The sequence below is a fragment of the Lemur catta genome, chromosome 2 (assembly GCF_020740605.2).
Source record: "Lemur catta isolate mLemCat1 chromosome 2, mLemCat1.pri, whole genome shotgun sequence".
NCBI lineage: Eukaryota > Metazoa > Chordata > Mammalia > Primates > Lemuridae > Lemur > Lemur catta.
The window spans coordinates 15,901,535-15,923,909 of record NC_059129.1 but is presented as its reverse complement, the minus strand read 5'-3'; the positions used below and the strand labels follow the sequence as shown (position 1 = coordinate 15,923,909).

General features: G+C 35.9%; 1 protein-coding gene across 4 annotated transcripts in view; it reads right to left on the bottom strand.

Moving 5' to 3' along the window:
* TNRC6A (trinucleotide repeat containing adaptor 6A) overlaps nt 1-22,375 on the bottom strand; it is a 92,967-nt gene that overhangs the window by 34,220 nt on the left and 36,372 nt on the right. For all 4 annotated transcript variants that reach the window (XM_045542811.1, XM_045542813.1, XM_045542812.1 and 1 more), the window contains exon 5: nt 9,630-10,061. In XM_045542811.1, coding sequence (XP_045398767.1) covers nt 9,630-10,061 — 432 coding nt within the window. The remainder of the gene's footprint in view (nt 1-9,629; nt 10,062-22,375) is intronic.

Here is a 22,375-nt window from a genome sequence, read left to right as displayed (position 1 = left end):
CTTATCTTCATAGCCATGTTTGTAAGAGACAACAGAAAAATAATGGTTAATTGATATGCTGCAGATCACGGAACTATGATGATCAAAAAATCAGCTGCTGACACTGGAAACCATTACTGACCAGACAATCCTATAGTCTTAGACTTACTGTTATATATTATTATCTAGTTATTTTACCATAGGTAGGGCATTTCTAATGCTCTGATAGTTCCCCAGATTATTTACTGTAATTTGGTTTAAGGATCTGGTGGGTAGAAATTTGCTCAGATATTAACCTGCATAAGATATTTGCATATAGATTGTTTTGAGGGAGTTGCTTATATTGTAGTTCTCTATTTGAGTAGGAATCAGAATCATGTGTTGTGCTTCTAAACACACACTCACGTCATGTCCCAGACCTAATGAGCCAACCTCCAGGAGCTGTAGGCCTAGGAAATAAATGAAAGTCACCTGTAGGATGATTTGCTAATATGGAAAATCAGATTCAGTTTGCATCATTTTTTCTGAAGCAAAATCATGACAAAGCAAAAGATGATGAGCCGGAAAGAGTGGCAGGAAAAGTGACTGGAGAGAGAGCAGAAATGTATATATAATTCACCAAATGATACATTTTAAAGTTCCAGAGGTGAATCTAATTTCCACTCTGTTTAAAAATCATTTCTTTACGCTAACAAAATGCATCATGTTTCAGTACCCATGAGGAGGATTTGTCATGAAATAAAGGGTAAAAGTTAGTCTCACTGGGTAAAAACAAATCAACATGCCAACACCTAACACCGGCACCAGCACCATCAGTGACACCAACAAATATCTGGCTTTCAGTGCTGGGGACTGCGACCTTCATACATACTTTGATCACTGAATCCTTTGAACAACCCTAGACCATGGGGATTACCTTCACTTGCAGATAAGGAAATCAAGGTTCGGAGGTTAACTTATGGAAAATCAAGTGAGAAAGGCAGGATTCATCAGAATCCTTCATAAAGCAAGGTGGCCAAGAACATGGCTGGGACTCTAGAGACACCTAGATTCCAGTCTGGACTCTGTATGATCAAATCTGTAAAACGAGAATAGAAATAGTACTTGTTAACTGTACTATCATATATAAAGCATTTAGCTCAGTACTGGCTGCAAGTAAGTGCTCTATAAGGGGCAGTTTGATGTAGTGATTAAAAGCACAGACTCTGGAGCCAGACTGCTTAGGTTTAAGAGATGGTCCACCATTTACTAGCTGTGTGAACACAGGTAAGATCCTCAATCTCTCCGTGCCTTAGTTTCCACATCTGTAAAGTAGGAAAAACAGTACTAATCTCACACAATTGTTGTGAAAATTAAATGACTAATAAATAGAAGTGCTTCAAACCATATCTGATCCAGATTAGGTGCTTAATAAATGAAGGCCATTGTTATCATTAATTAATGCATGCTAACGATTATCATCATTCCTCAGTCCTCTCTCCAAACCATGTTTTTCATTCTACCATGTCTCCCTCATGAAGAAGAAAATGAGAGATCATAACAACTTGCTTACTTAAAATCTCCACTTAGATATTGCAAACAGAAGGTTAACTACTGGGTTTACACTCCAACAGACGCTTCCTCCCAAAGCGGGGTAAGGAGAACTGCTTCTGTACTAGTTTTCCTCATCTTTAAGTATTCTAAAACCTAGAATTTATCCATTATTCCTCCCTGTGCACATCAATTCCAAAACATCACCAAGTCACAAACCCATACTTTTTTCCCAAATCTAACACAGTCCAGCCATCATTGTCCTCTCCTGGACTTTTACAAAAGTATTTATGCTGCCATTACTTGCCTATATGTGTGAATGTGTGTGTGTGTACACCTGTGTGTGCACGTTGCTACTTCCGTAAGGCAGGAGTAAGAAAATAAGACTGGACATCTCAAACAAAACTACCCAGGTGCAAAATAAAGGAATTAAGGCAGAATCAGAATGTAATAGCAAAACACCGGAACATTCCCATAATGACAAGAAAAAGACAGGAATACTTGTCATCACCACTACTATCTGACCCTATGCTGGAAGTACTAACTGATGAAACATGACCCAAAAATGAGAGATAAAGATAATGGAATAGAGACAAAAAGAGCTAACATGTAAAAAACAATAGTTTTACTATACACCAGGAATAATCAATGAGAAAATGTTATAGAAAAATGATCCTAACCACTAACAGCCATAAAACAACATGAAATAAAGCTAATAAAATTAAAGTCTTTTATGAATTTTAAATTTTATTGTAAGCCATAGAAGGCAACTTATAAGCATACAAACTTGTTCCTGGATAGGAAGATGTAACAAGAGTCTGTAGTATGATCAGAAGTTATTTCAAAATTCTACAAAACAAATGGAATGGAAGAATAATCACTAAAGAAGAGGAGTTTATGAAGGAGAGAATCTGCATTACCATGCAAGTTAAGCAGCTTTGCACTGCCAGAGTATATAAGCACTTTGACTGAACAGAAGTAGTAACCCAGAAACAGATCCAAGTATGTGTCAAAGATAATATATCAAGGGTTAGTATTTTAAATCAGTGGGGAAAAGGAATATTCAACACTCAGAAAATATTTTTAAAATGAGACAATATATTAAAAATAATTCCAAATGATTAAAGCATTAAAAGTAAATGATGAAACCATGAAGTTAGCAGTGAATAAGAGTTTTTAATACCTGCATGACAGATCTGACTACTTATTTTTTAAAAAGTGAAACATTTTAATGTCAGAATACATCAAAAAGCAAAGCAAAAAAGCAAACACCAGAATACATTCTGCAAATGGGTTCTACCACCTTTAATTTTCATGAAAAATGTTTTCAGATTCTGATCATGACCTGGTTTGCAGGTGGTGGTGGTCTGTTTGTCTTTTGCTCTATCTTCCTATGTATTTTAAGAAAATCAAGAGAGGTGCCATCAGTAATTACTAGCTCAAACCCCTTTTGAATCTGGAAGCCACTTGACCAAAACCTAAATTAAACTGTTTCAAAAACTGGGTTACCAAGGGTGAGTTACAAGGCACTTTTGGTTATAAAGAAGGCTGCAGTTTGGAAAGAAAAATTAAAAGGTGTTTGGAGGGGGTGGTGACAGACAACACTACAACTGAAAGAGTGAAAAGAATAGGACTACTCAGGAATCACAACTAAAATGTTTCAGAGTCAGAGACTGTTCCAGAGTTGGAGGAAGCCAAATAGTATATCTCCCTTATAGACCAGGAGTACAAAATCCATTGTTTTAACTTATTTAGAGAATAAATACATAAGATCATTGAATATAAGATTATCACTCAGATTTTCTAGGAAGTAGTGGGAAACAGTAAGATTGAAAATCCCTGCACTAGTAGGAAGAAAGGGGGCAGTTGAGTTTTACTGAGTGTAATGCAAAATACAAACTTTTAGACACCGTAATGATGTAGGCAAACTAAGATTTGGAAGCTTGCAGGTTACTTAGAAACATCTGAAATCCAACATATCATTAGCATCCTACTCTCATACGAAATTCCCATAGGAGAAATGGGGGCAGCTATAGTACCACATCTCAACAAGAACATAACAGTGCATTATAGAACATCTATTCAAAACGATCAAAGAGGTTAGGTGGGGGTAGAGCAAAGACTCATGGTAATTTAAGTGATTTATAAAGAAATCGCCTAATTTATTCAGCAAGACTTTATATCCACGGAAACTCATACATTCTTCTTATAAAATATATAGCTTGTAGAAACAAAACAGGTAAATATTTGCTTTTTGCCTTGAAGACTTTCAATTTTGCCAGAAGGGGGAGAGCTTCAAAAGTAAATGACAGGCCGGGCGTGGTGGCTCACGCCTGTAATCCTAGCACTCTGGGAGGCCGAGGCAGGTGGATCATTTGAACTCAGGAGTTCGAGACCACCCTGAGCAATAGTGAGACCCCATCTCTACTAAAAATAGAAAGAAATTATATGGACAGCTAAAAATATATATAGAAAAAATTAGCCGGGCATGGTGGCGCATGCCTGTAGTCCCAGCTACTCGGGAGGCTGAGGCAGGAGGATTGCTTGAGTCCAGGAGTTTGAGGTTGCTGTGAGCGAGGCTGACGCCACGGCACTCTAGCCTGGGCAACAGAATGAGACTCTGTCTCAAAAAAAATAAAAATAAAAAAGTAAATGATACTTAGGTTTTACAGTGTTTCCAAGGAGTATGAGAGAACCTTAGATGTACAATTTCAAATAGCTCTTAAATATGAAAGTTCAAAATGTCTCTTTCAGTTGTTACAGTCTTTGGTCCAGGGGTTGGCAAACTTCTTCTGCAGAGGTCCTGTTAATAAATATTTTAGGTTCTGCAGGCCAGATGGTCTGTGGCAACTACTTAACTTTGCCATCATAGCTTGAAAGCAGCCACAGACAACATGTAAATGAATGGGCATGGTAGTCTTCCAATAAAGCTGAACTAAAATAGGTCCCAAACCAATCTCTGTTCTAGATTAAAGAAGACAAAAGCAATACCACAACGAAATGCAAGGCATGGATTGTGACTGGCTTCTGGTTTGAGAGACAGGGTGAAGCTGGTAGGGAGTCAGCTACATAAGACATTCTTGGAGATTTTGCTCTAGACCAGAGGGTGAACATCTCAGCCAGGGCAAGTGATGGCAACAGCAAGTAAGGGAAGACAGGAGAACACACACATAAATTCTGGCGCTAAAACCAGTAGGGCATGGTAAACCCAGTGGCCTGTGAGACATGAAAAAGAGGGAAGAATAAAGCATGATTTTCAAGGTTTCTAGATGGGTGACTACGTGAATGGGAGTACCAACCTTTAGAATAAAAGGACCCAGAAGGAGGAAGAGGGATGGGGAAAAAAGGAATGAGTTCAAGTTTGGATATACGGCGTTTGAGGGGCCCAAGAACAGCTGAAGACATCCAGAAAACATGCACCTAAAATGGGGGGAGATCTGAAATAAAACCTTGGGAGAGAATAAAACCTGAGAGCTTGTCAAAGAAAAACTATGCGAATCACAAAAGAGGAACACAGAGGCATGAGGAAAACAAGGGATATATAGTGGCATAGAGGGCAAGGAATGAAAGAGATTTAAGAAAGAAGAAATAATCAACAGTAAAAAATGTAGATATATCTACTAAGATAAAAATGAAAAAGACTTTTTTTTTTTTTTAAACCACAATTGGGGGGTGGGAGTGGGAAAGTCTGGATTTGACATTCAGGAGATCAGTGACTTTAGTAGTAGAGCTATTTTAGTCCAGTGAGCAGAAGCCAGATTATGGAGGACTGACATAGTATATTAGAGATTGCAAGACTATTCCTTCAAGAACTCTGAAAAATAGGGAAGAAGAGTAATTCTGTAATAGCCTCAAGATATGGAAGTTTAAAGGAATTCTTTTTTTAAGGATAGCAGAGACTTGAGTATGTTTATAGACCAAGGGGGAAGTGCAAGTTGAGAGCAAGAAGTAAAAGTTATAAAATAGCAAGGATGTAAACTGCATTGAAAAAAAACCAATGCAAGAGCACACGTGCTTAAACTGTATTTTAATTTTTAAACATCTTCAGAAACTTTAGCATTAACATTTTTGCTTAAAACATCCCAGTTCTTGGTCATTCACCATTATACCTCAAATGTCCTTTATGTTTCTTTGGAAAAAAAAAAAAAAAAGAAATATTTCTAATATAGGAAAGGCTATAAAGAGTAATATAAAAAATACCCATATGCCCCCACCTTAAGAAATACATTACTAATATAGCAGGAAAAAACTCCTGGGTACCCTCTTCTCTGATTCCATCTCCTTCCTTCCCCAGTGAGTATCCCAACGCTAATCACTGTTGTTTTGCATGCTTTATATTTTATATGAATTACAGTGGCTCACACCTGTAATCCCAGCACTTTGGGAAGCTGAGGTGGGAGGATTGCTTGAGGTCAAGAGTATGAGACCAGTTTGGGCAACACAGTGAGACCTCATCTCTACAAAAAATTTAAAAATTAGGTGGGCTCTGTGACATGTGCCTATAGTCGCAGCTACTTGGGAGGCTGAGGCGGGAAGATTGCTTGAGCCCAGGAATTTGAAGTTGTAGTTAGCTACCACTCCCATTGCACTCCAGCGTCAGCAACAAGGTGAGACCCTGTCAGGGGGGCGGAGGCAGGGGGAGTGAATGTGTATATGTACAATATAAATGGTATCATACTGTGAACAAACAAAAAAATACACTCTTGTGGCAACCGGTAGAAATATGAACACAAACTGTAGAAAATGTTGTTAAACTGTTAATATTCTTTTGCTTAAAGGTGATGATGGTATTGTGGTTATACAGGAAACAATCCTTATTTTTAGGATAATTACCTGTGGACATATTAAAAGTAAAGTGTCATGATGTTTACAACTTGCTTTTAATTGGTTCAACAATAGTAAACATGTGCACATGTATGCATTTGTTATATTAATATACATGAGAAAGAGGCACAGACACAGAAAGGTATGTGTGAAGTCAAGATGGGACAATGTTAACTGTTGGATCTGGGTAGAGGGTATTCAAGTGTTCACTATTCTCATCTGTTTAACTTTTCTGCATGGATCATATCAGTTGGATAATAAAAAGTAGGACAGAACACTTTTGCCCATAAGAACAATGTTGCTGCCAGCCCTGTTGGGCATACTTGTCTGCCTAAATCCTTCATTATATGGCCTATGAACCCCCCAAATTCAAGAGTTATTTGGGCAGCAGCAAGGCCTGACCCCTTAGGGCTCTAAGAAGTCAACTGAAAAAAAAGAGAAGTTAATTCTCAATTAAAACCATCAATAAGTGTTTGAGGCACAGCCACAAACTCAAAGCCCAAGGCCAGCCTGCAGCATTGTCTGACCAGCATAGGGTTTTAAAAAAAAAAATTAGAATATGGTATTTAGGAAAGATACAAAATCCATACAGTTACCATCGGTAACATCACTCCTTTTCATCACTTACTTCATATACCACCTGCTCATCCCTGAAGGCATTTAGTTTGTGGCTTCTGATTTAGGAAAAACTTAATCTCATCTAGGTAATTTCCCTACTCTCTGAATGAGAAATGTATTATTGTATATGAAGATAGGGAGGCATACCCAGTACTTTTTTACCATGAAAGCTGTTAAGTGAATTTCTATGTATCACATTAAATCCCACATCTACTCCATTAACTATTTCTGTTCAAAAGAGCCAAATAAAAATAGAAAAAAATAAAAAGAGTTCAGATTATGCTGCCACAATGCTGAACTACATGTAGTCCACGACAAACAATTTTCATGTTTCTGGGCCATTGATCATGCTGTTTATACTGTCTAATATACTGTTCTTCACTGACCAGTAGGCTTTCTATTCTGTAAGATAAAGATGATGCTATCCAATCTGTAAAATAAGTATTAAAAGAGTTAATACAGGGCTAGTCACTATATCATTATTGTTAGTAACTCTTTAGCAGCTGAACAGACCTAACTTCTCTAAGAAACCTTCTGACTTCACTGACTCCCAATGGTCTATTTTATGGCTAAAGTTCCTATTACCACTCATAATAGCATCCACAAAGAAATATGTAAAATATGCTGGTAAGTGGGATTCACAAATGTTTTTAAAAAGACAAAAGTACAAATCTGGTTCTTCTTCAGAATGCTTTGTCTTCATCATCTGCATTCTCTAGTTGTTTGGGGATTTAATTCCAGAACTCAGGTTGCTAAACCCGCCTGACTTCGATCTTAACCTCCACATTAATGTAGTTCACCCTTGTAAAGTTCTTTGAGAAATAGGCAGGATGTTTTTCCTTCTCAGCCTCTTTTGAAGACTTCTTCCTATGCCCATGCCTAAGGCCTTCTTCTCATCTGAACACACACTTGCAACATTTTTGGTCTTTTTGACCCATGGTCATTTTTGAGAAGATTCTTATACTCCTATTGTTTCCATTTCAAAAATAGCTTTGTTCTCTCATTTCCCAAACTGAAAAAGCATATTTGACATATTTTCTAAATATACTATCCTACCTCACCATTTGTTTTGTTAATTATCACATCACTTTGCTTAGTTCACAGTAAGTACTCAAACATTTGTTGTTTAACCTCTCCCAAGGTTTTGAATCACATACTTTATTATGCTGATGATCAATACATCTGCTTCCAACCTGACTTCCCAGATGACCTTCAAATTACTAATTACCTATACTTGGCATTAGATGTAATATGTCTAAACCAAACTCTTCTTGAAGAGTACAAGTCTTTCTGTACAAGTCTTTCCCCCCTCTGTTAAGGGGAAGATAGTTTATTCAGCATCTAAACATTAGGCACCAAGCTAATTACTTTAACATGTCATATAATTAAGTCCTCAAAGTAACCTTACAGGGTTGGGTACTATTGTCTACACTTTACAGATTAGAAAAGAGGGTCAGATGAGTTGAGTTATTTGACCAAGCTCACACAGGTAATAAGTGGCTAGGAAAGTAGGAAGTAAGTATTAACTCAGGATGATAACTTAAATTTGTATCCTTTCCAATAACAACGTGCTGCTCTAAGTACCTATGCTAGAAAACTCACATTTGTGTCCTCTTCCTCCTTACCTATCACATCCAGCATGTTGCCAAAGCACAGCATGGTGGTTATGAGCATAGCTTTGGAGTCAGACAGATCTTGATGTGAGTCCAGGATCTGCTACTTATTAGCTGTGAAATACCATAATATATTATAATGTACAGAGTAGTTCTTGCTAAATATAAGAGAGTATAGAGTAAAAAGTGATTAACTCTATCTGGGACAGTTAGGAAAGGCTGCTCAGACACACAGAGCAATTAAGTAACCTACCCAAGGTCACGCATGCTGGGATATGGTGGAGCTGGGACTTAAAAACCAGGTCCATTTGGCTCTAGAGATGTCTTTCTTCATCAGTATGCTATACTGCCTCTATACGTGTTTCTGTGTATGGGAACCTTGATCCTCCTCAACTCTACCATCTAATTCTCTATCTGGCTTGTGGTAAAGCTTTAAAATGGCTGGATAAATGGCTGGACAGATCAACCAACTATTAAAACCTATCAGAACATGCTGAAACAAACTGGACCTTGAGAAAATCTGTAATCACATACTATTTTCTGCTTTACAATCATTATTGAGCTGAGAAAAGCCATTCTAAGGCAAGTAATTGAATACATTTGCTGTTTCAATATAATTTTCATGAGTGTCAGTCTTTTTATGGCATGCAGTAACTGAATGATCTTGGGCAAGTTATTTAATGTCTTGGTGCCTCAGTTTCCTCTACTGAAAAGTGGAGATAAGAACTACATCTCACAGGGTTGTTGAAGACTAAATGCAATAATATGTGCAACTGCTTAGCACATGACTTGGGGGGAAGTACTCAATTTTAGCTATAGTCTTATAGTCAATTTTAGCTTTAAGCTCCTTATTAACATGGATAAAACCTAAAGGGAGAGTAAGTGGTTAAAATAATCATTTTTAAAGCAGTATGGGCAGGTAACTTAAAGGAAATATTTTAAAATTCCCCATTCATAACTCCCTGTACAGAATACAAATACATCACCAAAAAGCTATGAATTTATAAACTTGCTATACTGCTAATGATGATAAAGTTTGAGTCTGTAAGAAATGCCTTCTCTCACCTGACTGGTTTTTGCTGTTCTGCACCTCTCCGTTATTTTGTGGCTGTTGATTTGTTAAAGCACTGCTTTCTGACTGGCTGTTTAACACTTTAACAGCAGATCCCAGGTTTGCTGCTATGACAGGAAAATGCTGACCCCTCTTTAGAAGCTGTTTGTGTTCCTGGTGGCGAAATCGTGGAGGTACTTCACGAGGATACCGAGGCAAAGCCTGTGGCGGCTGCGGCGGCTGCTGCTGCTGCTGCTGCTGCTGCTGCTGCTGCTGTTGCTGCTGCTGCTGCTGCTGCTGCTGCTGCTGTTGCTGCTGCTGCTGTTGCTGCTGATTGTTGGCTGTAGCTCGCTTGGCATTATTATTAGTGCTGGTTGCTGTGGAAGTGCCGTTATTAGAGTTGGCAGGCTGAGGCTGGCTTACACTGGGCTTTATCTGTTCTGGCACTAATCCCAACAAAAGAAAAGGGGTGGAAAAGATTAGCCAGTAAAGTGTACCTCCATAGTAAGCCATCTAAATTCAAAGGCACTAAGAAAAATAATCCTAGAGAAACAGAAGCTTTAAGTGTGCAGGGAATCTCCTCAGTCATGGACTCAGGCTTTCTTAGAATCACTGCCAAGAGTCAAATTTTACTTCTGTTAACTACCTATCTAATAAGAGCATAAAGACCCTTAGCCAGGGTGACAACTCATGCTCGCCATCTCTCTTACCATATTACGCTCTGATCAGAGAACAAGCATTCATTACATAACCATGAAACCCACAATGACTAAAAAAACAAATGGGGCAAATCAATTTTTGGTAGTACTACAAGAATCCTCAATTCCCTGATAACTATTCTTATTATGCCTCCTTTTTAATATGTTTGGTCCGTATTTTTTAATCTCTGGAATACAAGAACAAGGGTAGAAAATACCCTGCCAGTTTCCTTACAAAAAAGCAAAGTTAACAATGGTTTTCATTGTTAAAATGTAAAGTCTGAATCAGACAAGACAAACTCAGAATATAGAAATAAATACAAAGATCAAAGAATTAAATTTATGAGATTAATCAAAATTAGAGAATTTGGATACTCTATCTTAAGCAAATATGAAAAATAAATCAGAAACTGTAAATAGTGAATTTTTGGACTTCTACAAGAAACGAAGTAAATAAACTGATGGAAATGCTTTAAACCAATGAAAATATACTCAATCTCTAAAACTGCGAAGAAATGGCATGGAATATGCATGAGCTTTTCGTGCCAGATAGACCCAGGTTTCAATCCCAGTTCTACCTTTACCAAGCTTTGTGTCTTTGGGCAAGTTGCATAAACCTGACTGATCTGCTATCCCCTCAGTAAAGCAGGGATCATATCTATACTTCACAGGGCTATCCTAAGGTTAAATGTGTTAATGCTTAGAAAGCACAGAACATAAGGCTATTCTTTAATAATTGGCACAATACCAGATAATATTTTTGTAGCAGTTTAATGTTTCTGTGAAATTTTGATACATTTTTACAGACAGATACCACCGTCAGATAAGAGAAGTGAAGCAACACCTCTGTGTTACTGGTGAGGACACTCACAGAAAACTCTGTTCAAGGGTTAAGAGCTCCAGTCCTGGAATTAAAACAGCCCCAGCACTCACCATCTGGGTTATCTCCGTATCTTTGTCCTCTATAATTTTGCCTCCCAGATAATTTAATGCTCTTTTAAAGTAGGGACAGTCTTGGTCAAGTGCCCAGCATACTGTAACCCCTCAGTAAACAGAAGCTATTATTGTGCCCTACATGAGATAAATATTTATGAAATCCCTACAATGTATATGATGCTCTGATTAAAGCCATGGTCACCTGTATCGTTTATAACAGTAGCCCAACTTCCTCTTCCACACTCTCAGCTCCAGAGCCTCCCTTCAGTTAACAATCTAGCCTCCCTATTGTCTTTCTTCTCTGAACATCTGGTGGAGTTAGTCTATATCAGTCACACTAATATGTTTATTTTTTTTTACTTATTTTTTTCAATATGATTTCAATTTTTCCAAAGTAATACAAGCAAATTATAGTACAGGAGAAATTATAGCAAAAAATTACAAACATTCTATCTGTTGCTTGGAATCCTTTCCCTTCTTCTTGACACTAACAAGCCTCTTATTGATAATCTGGGTATAGTGCTTTCTGGGCCTAATTACTTTATATATGAAAATTTTGTCTCCCAGACAATTTAATGCTCCCAATATGTAGCAATAATGTATATTCCTTTGTGTGCCACACACAGTAATAAACAAATATTAGCTATTAAAAACATTTTGTAAGGACAATATGGCATTAGAATATTCTAAAGTACCTCCAAAACCAAAGGAAGATAGTAGACCCACCATATCTGTGGGTTCCTCATCCAAAAATTCAACCATCTACAGATCAAAAATATCAAAAAATAATAATACAACAATAAAAACAATACAACTATATAGCATTTATACTGTATTAGATATAAATAATCTAGAGATGATTTAAAGTACACAGGAAGATGTGCATAGGCTACGTGCAAATACCACACTATTTTATACAAGGGACTTGAACATCGCAGATTTTGGTATCCCTGGGGAGTCCTGGAACTAATTCCCTGCAGATATGGAGGTACAACTGTATATGTAACTATGAAATTATAGGGAACATAAAAGCTCTAACCTGACTTTTACATGCTTAGTACTTGGTTATTTGTTTGCCACTTTATTATTAAAAAAATTAAACATTCTAAAAAAATAACATTGTGACAATTTTACACTCAAGCAAGGTGTTATTTATGTGAGAAAGCATAGGAAAATGCTCTTTTTATATCTAAGAGACTTGAAGATAGCCTACATGCAAACTGTGAATGACCTACATGAAGACATGTATAAGAACTCTAACACTAAATCAGAAGTGACCAGAAGTTTAGAAGCAATACCTACATTTGTTACCCAGTAATCCCACCCCTACCTCAAACCCCGATAACGGATGTGCTACTTCTCATCAGTAAAATATTACGTGGAAAACAAGGCTGAGATAGGTACTCTTTTCTGGGGCCAGAAAACTTCACTGAAACCAGTAAAGACATTAAGACAATGTAACAACTGATTACAAAATTAAACTAAATAGTCTAAAGTAGAATCTCAGATATAAAATAGGATACACCTAGCCTGAGCAAGAGCAAGACCCTATCTCTACTAAAAATATAAGAAAATTAGCCAAGCATTGTGGCACATGTCTGTAGTCCCAGTTACTCAGGAGGCTGAGGCAGGAGGATCACTTAAGCCCAGGAGTTTGAGGTTACAGTGGGCTATGATGATGCCACTGCATTCTACACAGGGCAACAAAGCAAGACTTTGTCTCAAAAAAAAGGCGGGGGGAGGGTATATGTTAGTGATGCACGACTAAAGGAGACGCTAACAGTAGGTGTAGGTAGGGGGGGTCAAGGGTTGCTGGGTAATACATAAATACTGAATAATTTTGGCTATTGTATATGTGTAGTCAAAAATTTAAGTTACATATGTCAGTAGGCACCCAAACCATTAAAAGGGAAAAAAATGAAAATTAGAAAACTTGTTCCATTTAACAGACACAGAAAATGGAATTTAAAAAAATCCAGAATTCTGCTTAACACAAAATAAGATGCTATATATAAGCCCCAAAATATCTGTATCATAATTAATGTGAATGGGTTAAATTCACTTGTTAAAAGATAAAGCCTCTTAAACTTGGGTAAAAAGAAACAAAATTAAGAAATATACTTTGCAAAAAGCACTCATGAAAACAACGCAGGAAAATTGAAAGAAAAAGTATAAAGATATACCACCAAGAAATGCTAAGAAAATTTAAATGAAAACAATGTTACTATCAAAGCAAAATTCAAACAGGAAAAAAACCATAAAAGAGAAATTTCATATTGATAATAAAAGAAATAACTAAAAAGATACAAGCAGTTAAGAACTTTTATATACCAAACCTCACAGTATCAAAACATGTAAAACAAATGGAGAGAGAGAAAAAAAATAAGAAAAAGCAAAACCATGTACCTTGAAAACATCTTTTTGACAAGTACCCATGAAACAGTCATAAGAAGTTAACACGCACATACACACACCATACAGCACTAAAGAAAACATCAATAAATTGCAAAGACTATAAATAATACAGAGGATATTTCTAGATTACAATACATCACTAGAAATGATAAAACTAGCAAATAAAAAACTACCGTAAATAAATTTCAAGTTGAACACGAAATAAATACCAAACTACAGGGTTGCCAAGAAAATAGCGAAAAGGCTGTGTTTAATAATTTTAAGATATAGTTAAACCAGTGCTCAAAGAAAAATTCATAGTCTCATTTTTTTTTCCTCCCACCCTCCATAGTCTTATTTCCAACAAACAAGAAAGGACATAAAGTATCCAACTCAAGAAGGCTTAATAAAAAAAACCCAAAAAACCTAAAGTAAGTAGAAAAAAGGAATTAATACAAAAAGTAGAAATCAATGACTTTAAAAACCAACCAATAAATCCAAGGCATAGTTCTATGAAAAAGACTACTACTTAGCATATTTTTTAAAAGATGAAAATTAAAACTAAGAAATGATTTTCTAAAATCAAGATACTTCTTTATAGTCAACTCTATAAATAATAGTTTGAAAAGCTCGAAGAGGTAACAATTTAACACTGGCCACAGAAGAGGCAAGAAATCTGAATAGATTATTTAGCATAGAAGAAACGAAGAAATTTATGAACTTACCCATCAGGGCTACATAATTTCATTGATTAGTACTACCATACTTTATCTTTTTTACTACTGTACCATTAAGAAACATGTATCTCTAAGTTTAATGACATTTAAATTGTTGCAGAGCATAGTAAAAGATGGAAGACAAACATAACACTATTACCAGTAAGTCAGTCAAAATTTTAGTAATCCCAAACAGTGACAACAAAAAGAGATAAATTGTACTAGGAATAAAAAAGGAAGGCATAACTTCAAATATAGACTCTGAAAAGACAAGAAATACTATGTACCATTTATAACAATAAAACCTAAACCCGAGCTAAACTGAAAACAATGTTATATAACAGAGGTTGGCAAGCTCTTTCTGTAAAGGATGAGAGATGGATATATTAGGCTTTGTAGACCATACAGTCTCTACCACAACTACTCACTTTGCCCCAGTAGTACAAAAGCAGCCATAGACAACAGGTTAATGAATGAATGGATGTGACTATGTTACAATAAAATTTCATATACAAAATCAAGCCTAATTTGGCTTGCAGGCTGTAGTTTTCCAGCCTCTACTCTATAAAATATAATTTACCAAAATAGGCTCATAGAAGTAGAAGGTCCTATAGTATAACAACAGAAAACCTTGCAAAGTTCTTCTAAGATTTATCTCTCTAAAAAGCCCCAGGCAAAAAATTAAAATTAAAAAATACGGGGTATTGTGTCAGGTCCCCACTACTAGGGAGGCTGAGGTGAGAGGATCACAAGCATGGGAGTTCAAGGTCAGCCTGGGCAACCTAGCAAGACCTCATCTCTAAAAAAAAATAATATAAAAACTAAAAAGCACCAGATCCAGATGACTTTGGGAGAGGAGAAATGGAGTAGGGAAGGAAGCCTCAAGAAACATGCAATATCAATCTTACATAAACTGTTCCAGAACAAAGAAGGGCAGGTTGAAAACACTGGCTGGATTCAAGTCTCAGCTTCGAAACTTACTAGCTGTATGACCATGAGCAAGGTACTTAACCACACGGTGCCTCCACTGCCTCATCTGTAAAACAGGGATAAGTATTAACACTGACACCACATAGGGTTGTTGTGAAGCTTTAATATGATACTGAATGTAAAGAACTAAGAGAATAGTACCTAGCACATGGTTAATACTCAATAAATGTCAGTGATTACTATTATCATCTGGGTAAGAAAAGGAGGAATAAAGGATGACTCCCACGTTTCTGGCCTGAAATCTGGGTAGACAGTGGTACTACTTACCAAAATATGAAATAGAAGACAAAAATTAATTTTGGGAAGTATGTGAGATAGAATGAGTTTAGTTTTGGATACCATTAGGTTTGTTGTTAGTAAAGGACAGCAATTTCCAACGTTATGGTCTCAAAACTCCTTTAAACTTTTAAAAATAGAGAACGCCAAATGGTTTTGTTTATATAGGTTATATGTATGCATGGTTACCATAAGTTTAAACAGAAAATTTTTAAAGATTAATTCGTGTAAAAATAAACCCACTGCATATTAACACAAATATATTTTTTGAAAAATAACTGTATTTTCCAAAATAAAATCAATAAGAAGCATGGCATTGTTCTACATTTTTGCAAATCTCTTTTAATAGGTGGCTTGACAGAAAGCAGATGGATTCTCACATATGCTTCTGCTCCAATTTGTTATGGTATTTCACATTATGTTGACTCTGGAAAACTCCAGTATATACTCATGAGAGAACAAGAGTGAAAAAGGCAAATAAAGTCTTCCTGTTATTATGAAAATAGTTCTGACCTTGTGGATCTCATGAAAGAGTTTTAGGGAGCCTATCCTTAGATCAACTTTGAGAACCTCTGTTACAGGATATTCATGCATAGAACGCAATTGAGTATTCGGTTCTGGAGTTCAAAAAAGTTTGCACTAAAAATATGGACTTAGGATTCAATATACAGGTGGAAAAAGAAGTTATTAGAGTTGTAGAATGAGAAGAAATGGCAAGAGCTAAAGAGTGGGTTTAAGCAGCAGGCAGAAAGGAAGTAAAAGCAAGAACAAGTCCCAATTGCCAGAGCAGTAGGAGAGAAACTGTTCATTTCAATGAATGGCTTAACTATCTAGTTACTCCAGCAGGAATATCTTCCCTAATTTCTCCCTATCTCTATCTAGTCAGTCAGCAGGCCCAACAGATTATCTTCTTGATAAAATTCAAATGCATCCTTGTGTTTCCAATGCCATAATGTGATTTAGGCCCTCATCAATTTATTCTTACAAAAACCTCCTACTGGGTCTCCTGGACTCCAGTCTTGACACCTGACCCACCTACTTTCACACCTCCCCAAATCTATCATCTACCTGCCCAAGTTATCTGTATCTTAAAATCACTTTCAGAATTAATCTAACTCCTTGGCATGGCCCCTCTGTACCATTTTCCCAGGTGCATATACTGCTACATCCATATTCATTTCATTCTATCTATCTATCTATCTATCTATCTATTTATTTATTTTTGAGACAGAGTCTCGCTCTGCTGTCTGGGCTAGAGAGCCGTGGCGTCAGCATAGCTCACAGCAACCTCAAACTCCTGGGCTCCCGAGTAGCCGGGACTACAGGCATGTGCCACCATGCCTGGCTAATTTTTTCTATATATATTTTTAGTTGTCTTGCTAATTTCTTTCTATTTTTTTTTTTTTTTGGTAGAGACAGGGACTCGCTCTTGCTCAGGCTGGTCTCGAACTCCTGAGCTCAAACGATCCACCCGCCTCAGCCTCCCAGAATGCTAGGATTACAGGCATGAGCCACTGCGCCTGGCCTCATTTCATTCTCTTTTATCAATACACCAAACACTTAAAATTCCCCAAAGGGTATCATGCTATTTCTTTTGCTCAAAATGCCTAAATACCTTTCTTGCAAATCTTTCTGTTCATCTTGCCTTGGAAACAACTAATCAACCCCTCTTCCAGATTGAACTGATCTCAAAAGCATTTTATGACAACCAATTTTCCCTCCTCCATTCTGGTAAAACTCTTCAAATCACTTGTGTCACAGTCAATGTGCTCTTTAAGAGCTGGGTTCTTATTTCTCCTTCACTTTATCACTAGCATCCCCTATACCAAACACAGCAAATGCTCAAGAACTGTTGGTTGAATGAACAATTCAAGAACTGTCAGCATATACAAAATGACTGAATCTACAGAACAATATAGAACAATACTGAGGATTAAACACTGTGGAACATCAACATTCAAGAGGTGGAATAATCAAGAACCAGTAAAGAAGAGGGAGAAGGAATGATCAAGAGAAAGAGTACAGACAATGATGGTAACTGGTTAGTATGCCGCTGAATAAATCTGTAGTTTTAAATAAATTTCTGCTCTAAAAAAAATTTAAAGCCAGTATGTAGACAGCAAGACAAGTTCAGTCGATGTGATCATTAATGTGAAAAGATTCTCTAATTAGCCCTAACATTACATTGTCTGTAATACTGAGAAAAATATTTCAAAGAAAAAGAATTTCACTTAGCTAGTTTAAAAGATATATATCCAGCAAAAAAGTTATATTTTTAGATTTTTTGCCATACTATGACCCAACTTATCTATTTAACAGTTTAAAGGAGATGGGAAAAATTTGAATTGGCTAAGAAGTAAACAAGTTGAACTTTTAAGAATGGAAAAATTACTTATTCAAAGAATTCAAACAAACATTTTCCTAAATTGTGCTCCAAATCAGGACGTTCCATTTTGCAAAACAATGAAATGGCCCAATAATACAATTAAATTATTAACATTTGCTAAGTTTTACTACTTCATGAGCTTTCTAATATTTCTTATGTAAAAACAACATTCTGTAAACCTAAAACTGTTTTAAAAAATAAAACCTATACATTGAAAAAAAAATATAGCAATTGCTTTATATTTAAGTGAAAAACCAAGAATAGATATTAGACTATTTAATGTCTAAAGTTCTAAATATACCAAGTTTTAAAATTGTGAAAACACCATTTTAATATTTACTTCTTTAAATCCTTAAAATAACATTTTATGCCATTTTAGTAAGCTTATTTCAGAAAATATTTAATAAATGAACTTCACTTTGACTATCTACAAGTTTAATAGAAACAATTTAAATATGAATCAGCTATCAATCATCTTTGATTACTACCAACTCCCAAAACACCAATTTCCATGCCTTAATACCTCAAGCACTTAAGATTATTCCGATCCTTCCAAAGTCTACAATTTAGCTTTGTATAATAGTTTGCATATTGGCTACACTGTAAATCTTCTAAAATACTGGCAGAATAGGCATGGTATACAAAATGCCATTTTAACACATGTCACTTTAACAGAATGAAGTGTTAAGGTGACCTCCAGAAAACAAAATCACCACATATAGATTTGCATTTGAATTAAAAGAATTGAAAAAGTTAAAACTACCAGCTAAAAATATTACTGACTAACATCTGTGGAATATAGACTGCTTTTGTCAAACTTTACAATTTACCTAGAAATACTATTTCTAATCTCAATATTTGTCATTATATAGGAAACACAAAACCATAAGGTTAAGCTCTTTGTTGACAAGATGGTGTGTACCAATGAAAGATCCTGGAAAATGTTATTCTTACAAAAGAGCAACAATATAGGATATTCCTAAGTATCTTTTATTTTTATTAAGAAAAAATTTTCTACCTTGTCAAACAAATGAAATTAGGCATTGTCAGCAAAACAAAAGTCTACTAAAGCATTCACTAACAAATCGCAAAGTAAGGCTTTTAAAAATTACAACACAAAATTTCTCATTTCAAATAACTAGGTTAAATTCTGAATGTCTGATGCTTAAAAAATCCTTGAAGTACAACTGTCCAAATGATATTTTTACAAGTATGATCTACAGATAAATATTCTTTAAAATCTTCACTACAGACAATTATTTTATGCGCTTAAGGGCCATAAAACAGGATCCTTATAGACAGAAGAAAAGTTAACATATAACCTAACATATTAAAATTCAACTGTTTATCAGGAAACATCACATATATTATCTTTCTTCTCTATTGTTAATGCTTGTAACAGGTAATCATATTCTCTTTAATCTTAAACTCTCACATCAATTATTCTAGCTGCTTCACTAAAATAATAAGGTAGCTTTCAACAACACTGACATTAAAAAATCTGCCTAATGATCAGAGGAGGAACAAGTTAATTTTGGGGGAAATTAATTCTTCCAGTTTTCCTGATGAAGAGTGGCAGCATTCTCACACTGGGGCACAGACTTTCCAAAGGCACAAACCTGGTAAGAACTTCAAAGTAGATGAGAAATTTCTCTACACCAAGAAATTCCAAAGAAAAGTATTTCCAACTTCTGTTGCTTTCCCACTCTGCAGCTTTCAGGAGAAAATGGAGGAAAAGCATAGCATCATTTTACTGCTATCAGAAGTACTATTTGCCAACTTCTTCCAACTTATATTTGAGGCCCAATAACTGGAATTCCATTTCCTTATATTTTAAGTGGAGGCAGTAGGGGAAAGAAGCCAGCTAGTTGAACAATGCAAAGAGCAGTTCTATTCAATTAAAATGAGTTTACAAATCAAATTTATTTAAAACATGGCCAAACATTGTACTTCTATAAAAAAAATCCTCTTCTTGCTCATTAATAAGCATACTGGATGATTTATAATATACTTCACCTGTATAATATACATTCCCTGTCCTGTACTAACTTCAGTCAGTTCTGGAATGCTAAAGGGCACAGAAGGGAAGTCTGGCTTTTAAGCTAATAAACATAAGACGCAGCGATAGAATTTTTATTGTGGATAAATGGCTGCAGCTTTCAGTGTCAGTAGTTGATCGAGAAAATATTAAATGCTTGCAAATCCATTAACTTCTGCTAATTCTTAGCAAGCAGTTTGAATTAAACGGCTGTTTGAAAACTTTAAAATTAAGATTTAAAAACTAGAGTGAAATATAACAAAGTGTATTTATACTTTATATAAACACAAGCAAGTCTTAGTATTTTGGTTGAAAAATCCCTAAGAAAAAATAGCAAACAGCAAGACACTAAAAACATCAGTTCAAAATCAGATTATCAAATTTAAAATAAATATTAAATTGAATTCACTTAGTTTTAATTCACAAATTATAGAGAAATGGGAAGTATACATTTTCCTGGGTCTTGGGGAGGCACCTAGCTCTGCTCCCTCAAGGGACTCTATCTTCTACCCAAATATCTCCCACCTTAAATTATCAACAGAAAGAGAAACACACCTGATTTGTCTTGATACAATCCTCCAGGTCTCTAGATCACTGATATTTCCCTGAGTTTCTTCACTAATGAAATTCAGGATAAAATCATCCTATTACCAAATTCTGCTCTTCAGTAGCATATCTGAGCGATTTCTATCTGTTCTAAAGTATAGGATCTTCTTTCAGAGATGGAGGACACCCACAATATTCACAATAAGGGAATTTCAAAATCTTTGGTTAATCTATCCATTCATTGAGTCTTGTCCAAACATATAAGATTCAAAAAAGTAGGATGATCTATTTTTCACATACAGGCATACCCTTTAAAAGAAAAAAAGTCAGATTACCCATTAGTCTCTCTTCCATAACATACAATTCTAGAACAGTGATCCTCCTATTTCCTTAATTAGACCTGGTTAGGAGCAACAGATTCGTCAGCCTCACAGACTTACTAATCAGAATCTGAATTTCTTTATTTGTTATTATTATTATTATTTTGGAGACAGCGTCTCACTGTGTTGCCTGGGCTAGAGTGCAGTGGCGTCATCATAGCTCACTGCAACCTCACGCTCCTGGTCTCAAGTGAGCCTCCTGCTTCAGCCTCCCGAGTAGCTGGGTCTACAGGCATGTGCCACCAGCACCAGGCTAATTTTTCTCTTCTTTTTTTTTTTGGTAGAGACAGAATCTCACTCTTGTTCAGGCTGGTCTCCAACTCCTGAACTCAAGCAATACTGCTGCCTTGGCCTCCCCGGAGTGCTAGCATTACAGGCGTGAGCCACCGCACCCAGTCAGAATCCGAATTTCTTAACACAAGTATCACATGGGGTCCTCATGTCTGAGTAAGTTTGGAAACCTGTTCTGGAATATACTATAGCAACATCTAAAGAGCTTTGGCTTCCATCTGTGACTCAAACAACAACAACAACAACATAATACCTAAAAATTCTGTAAGAAGTTAGTAGCAGGAACAACAAAAAACTTCCAATACAGTGGAATTTAAAAAAAAAAATTCAAGAGGATCCCAAAAGTTATACAATAAAGAAATTGTCATGAAATCACTGAAGATATAAATTAGTTAACAAATACAGGATGGTTAGTTGATTTTTGAAATTAGAAAAGAAGTCCCAAACATACAGTATAAAGTTCAGCTAAATTAAAGTTATTACTATAACATGCTAACGTCTTAAAAAGCTTTTAGAAAACATAGGCAAAATTTTTCTAAATCTGGATAAATGGTAGGTTTGCTTAGCATAAAAAATGAGTCATGAAATCAAAGAGTGAAAAAATTGATGAGTTTGATCAAAAAAATGCTGTACATGGGTGTATATTTAATTTTTTCAAATCTGTGGGTATTCCAAATTAAAAGGCAAACTGGAAGATATTTGCCTTTTAGAACAAATTAAAGAGGTATTCATTCTCTCCCCTCCCACCTTTCCTACCTCCACTTTGCCTAATCTAAGGAAAAGCAGTACGGTTTCAGTTTAGGGATACTAGGCCTAACACAGGGAAGCATTTAACACAGTCACTAGAGTTTAGGACTGAAGTTCAAACTAATAATGCAAATGTTATTTAATTTTGCTTTCCTCCTTCTGAATAAGTATTTTCATCTTCTGTGTATGTGTCCCCTACAGGGCCCGGTATGGGGCAAAAATTTAGATATTCCTGCCTGGTATCTCATCTTCAGAATGACTTTATACATACAATATAGCCCATAATGTTAGAAATATTTGCATCAAATACATCCGATAAAATGTTAATGAGGCCAGGCATGGTGGGTCACACCTGTAATCCT